The following is a 4,077-nucleotide window of genomic DNA, read 5'->3' as shown; positions in this document are numbered from 1 at the left end:
GGAGTGAAGGTAGAGACTCACCCAAGTTCTCCTCCAGACTCCTCCAAATTCTTTTAAATAATGACTCTAAGCAAATTTTAGAGTATCATAACCCACAACAAGATGGGAGTAGAAAGCTTTTTTAAAGAAGCAAACAGATTTGGCAATCAAAAGCTCATTGGTGACTTTGAAAAGGGAAATTTTAAGTTGAGTGATGAAATCCTAGTTTAGGAAAATTGGGGGGGGGTGGAGAAAGATGTGTAGGTAATGTGTACAAACAGCCATTTCAATTGGCCTAGGAAGGAGAAGGAGAGAGAAATATACAATGATAGCTTGTAGGAATGGTAAATTCTAGTGGCAATTTTTTTAGGGATGGAGAGGCACATGTGTTTTTAGAAAGCAGGGGAAGAACCAGGAAAGAAGGAAAAATTGAAAATTGGAAAGAAAAATAATCTGCTCAAGAAGATGGGAAGGGATGTTGTCAAGGGTACATCTAGAGGTGTTGGATTTGTCAAATAGAAGGACTTCTCATCAAATATTGAAGTAAAGGAGAAAAGAATAACTGGTGTCAACGGGTTGTGAGAGGAAGAGAAAACAGAATTTATCATAATGGTTTCCATTTTCTCAGTAAAATGAGCCAAAATGTTTAGCTGTGAGTCCTGAAAGAGACTATAGAGATCATCTTGTCCAAACTTTTCATTTTACAGATGAGGAAATTGAGGCTCAAAGGGTTGTGATTTACCTAAAATCACACACAAGATTCAAAACACAAGAATTCAATTTTTTAGTTTTCCACTCCTAGTCTTCTAAGGTTACGTCTTCACTCCCAACTCAAGACAGTTATTTTGCATATACTTGCCACCTGGGGCCTGGGGAAAATCTAATTCAATTCTATCCCCACCTTGGAGAAACAAACGCCCTGACAGATGGATAACCCCTCCATTCAAAGGATAGCTGGGTACTAATACTGACAGCCTGGAAGCATCTTTGTTTTCATTTTTTTCTTTTAAAGTCCAGTCAACCTTGCGGTGATGCACACCTGTAATCCTTGCTGCTGGAAGAAGCCGATACTGGCAGATTGCTTGAGCTGCAGTAGAGCTAAAGCAGATCGAGTGTCCCCATTAAATGCGGCACCAATGTTAGGGAGGGGCAGTGGAGGGGGACCAGGATGCCTAAGAGGGTTAAACAGGTCAGGTCTTAAATGGAGCTGTCCAATCTTCCCTGTTAATCAGTGGTGAGATCACCATAAGTGGTTCCTGGCTTCCAGCTTGGACGAGATAGGGAAACCCAGTTTCAACCCATCAATTAATCAGCAAATAAATTTTAAAATTTCAGTAAGACCTCTGGGGAGGAAATTCTTCTCCAGTTCTACTTGAAAAATATCCAACCAAGGCCGGAGAGGAGAAACTACAGCTGCTGTAATCCCCCTAGCACATTCTACTAGCATGCCTTTACATCACTGAGACAAAGAAGTTAGGGGAGGAACCAGAAATCGAATTCGGCTCCTCTTCCCTACGGGAAAAAATAAATCATAGTCGCTTTTTCTTCATTTAGAAACAGGCGCAATTCGGGGACCATATAATTCGGAATGCAAAATCACAACTACCATCAGAAAAGTGAAATTGCAACTCCTCAACCAGTCTGGAGAATTCCTCCTCCTCGCCTCTTTTGACTGATTCCCCGCTCTCAAAACCAATTGATTCAACCAGCTGTTCCTGATTTCAGACTAGGGAAAGCGATCATTTTTTCATCTCCCCTTCCTCACCCTCCTGTGCAGAGCCTCTCCAGCACAGCTCATTCAGGTCCCTGCTACTCTAAGTGCCTCCTCCCATCCCCGGATGGCTCCCCTAATCAGCTCTGGTAGCAGAGTTTTCCCCGACGATTACACAAGGACCAATTCCAAAATATGAGAGAGAAACCGAAATACAGAGAGAGAGAGAAGAGAGAGAGAGAGAGAGAGAGAGAGAGAGAGAGAGAGAGAGAGAGAGAGAGAGAGAGAGAGACAGAGAGAGAGAGAGAGAGAGAGAGAGAGAGAGAGACAGAGAGAGAGAGACAGAGAGAGAGAGAGACAGAGAGAGAGAGAGACAGAGAGAGACAGAGACAGAGAGACAGAGACAGACAGAGACAGAGACAGACAGACAGACACAGAGAGACAGGCAAAAACAGAGACAGAAAGACAGAAACAGAGACAGATAGAAAGACAGACAGACAGAGACAGAGAAAGACAGAGAGACAGAGGGACAAAGACAGAGACAGACGGAGAGAGTGAGTTTACTGACACGAATGCACAGAAGGCTAACTTGAGAGCCCCGTTATGGGGAGAGTTTTATTAAACGATTTCTTTGCAAATGGAAAAATTATGAACCCAGATACCTTTGCAACCCCCCATCCAAATTCCCACCCTATCTCCCCTCAGCAAACAAAACACCCTCCCCCCTCCAACGAGGCAAGACAGTTGCTGGGTTCTTCTCTATTCCCACCATCCTCGGCCTTCTTCCCCCTCCTTTTATTTTTAAAATAACAATTGTTACAAACGTTTCCCCAAGCTACTAAAGCATATAGGACTTTACAAGACAACATTCCCAATGGACCGTTTAGCACAGAACAAGTCACATAGTATCCACTGCAGGGATTGAGCGCACCCGGACACTGCCCAAACGACCACCTGAAGGATGTGCTCTTTCAGCCCTACAGGGAGTTCGGGTCCCCTCAGCCAAGATGTTCCCACCGTCCGGTTGCTGCTGCTCTTCCACCTTCAAAAAAGCAATCTTTTCGGACTTCATAGGTGCCCGAGCCAGTCCCCGTGGGACCCTCGGACCAGGAGGGAAGGATTAGCGCCAGGGTCCCCGGGGCACCCTCAGTAAAGCCCCATGATGGCCGCACCCACGTCCTTGGAGGGTCTCCTCTCTTGCACTAGAAAGTTAATCATGCTTTCCGACTTGATGAGTAGGTTGCAGCCCAGGAAGAAGATGCCGAAGATCACCGTGAGGGAAAGCACGCAGAGGACTGCGATCTGCGCCACTCGAGACACCCACAGGCTCCGCTCGTCAGGGGCCAGACCCGCCGGGATCCCGTCGCTCGCCACCAGCGGGGGGGTTCCGGGACAACAGCCCAGCCACGTGTCCAGCCCTTGGCTCTGGTTGCCGTAGGCGCCTCCTCCGCCTCCGCTGCCTCCCGGTTCCAGGGCGCTCTGATTCAAGAAGGTCCAGTTCATCTGGCTCCTTAGTGCTTCCAGTCAACCGACCAACGGATCCGGCCTCAGCCGCACGCGGTCCCTACCTCCAGCAGACAGTTTCTTCGATGTCCCCTCTCCCATCGGCCGCCCCGCGGGGCCCAAGTCCGGATTCTGGAGGGACCCGCTGCGGCGCAGAGAGCTGGGGAAGACTTGAAGGCTGTGGGAGTGGGGGCGGGGAGGCTAGCCGGGACACTGAGGCGGAGAGCGGCTCTGGGGGTGGGTGTAGAGAAAAGAAATGGGAGGAGAACTGGCTCACATTTCTGTCTCCTACCCAGGACGGAGCCGCGGGGGCGGCCCCAGAGAATGCGAGCAACAGGCTGGAACGTTCTGTGCCTCCCGCCGCGGGGACAAACTGGAATTGGAGCGGGAGAAATAGTCACCCAGACTGTAGCTCCCCTCCCCGCCCCTCGCCTCAGAGAGCCGTCCGTCGTCCACCTCCCCACTGTCACCCAACACACATAACGCGCGCCCAACCTAGCAACAGCTATTTTCCTCTCCCCGCGCTGGCGGCCAGCTGGGTCTCTAGGGGACGTCGGCTTGGCATCTGAGAATCAAGAAAACAGTCTTAAAATTGTGAAGGACCTGGAAAGATCATCTGGTTCTGCCCCCCTGCCTTCGGGCAGGAGAAAGTCTAAATCATCCTGTTCCTTCCTAGAAGATCTCCAGGGCCTGAGCTGCTTTCCATCCTATTCTACTCTAGTGCTTGGTCCATCCTTAACAATTAAGAAGGTTTTAATTAAATCTAACCAAAATCTCTCCTTCTCTAATGTCTAATTCATCTTCAGTCTTTTGTTGACAGAGCAACTACTTCATGCCCATCTTCATTCAGGCACTCATAGAACTGAATAAAAATGTATTCCAGG

General features: G+C 48.6%; 1 protein-coding gene across 1 annotated transcript; it reads right to left on the bottom strand.

Annotated features, from left to right (window-relative positions):
* Positions 1-2,275: 2,275 nt before the first annotated feature.
* Positions 2,276-3,523, bottom strand: RPRML (reprimo like). The gene has a single exon (XM_051992349.1). The coding sequence runs from the start codon at positions 3,191-3,193 to the stop codon at positions 2,837-2,839; it is 357 nt and encodes a 118-aa protein (XP_051848309.1). The 5' UTR covers positions 3,194-3,523; the 3' UTR covers positions 2,276-2,836.
* Between the last annotated feature and the right edge of the window lie 554 nt (positions 3,524-4,077).

The sequence above is a fragment of the Antechinus flavipes genome, chromosome 4 (assembly GCF_016432865.1).
Source record: "Antechinus flavipes isolate AdamAnt ecotype Samford, QLD, Australia chromosome 4, AdamAnt_v2, whole genome shotgun sequence".
Lineage (NCBI taxonomy): Eukaryota > Metazoa > Chordata > Mammalia > Dasyuromorphia > Dasyuridae > Antechinus > Antechinus flavipes.
Note: the sequence above shows the minus strand (reverse complement) of the source record. Positions and strands in the feature narration are given on the sequence as shown.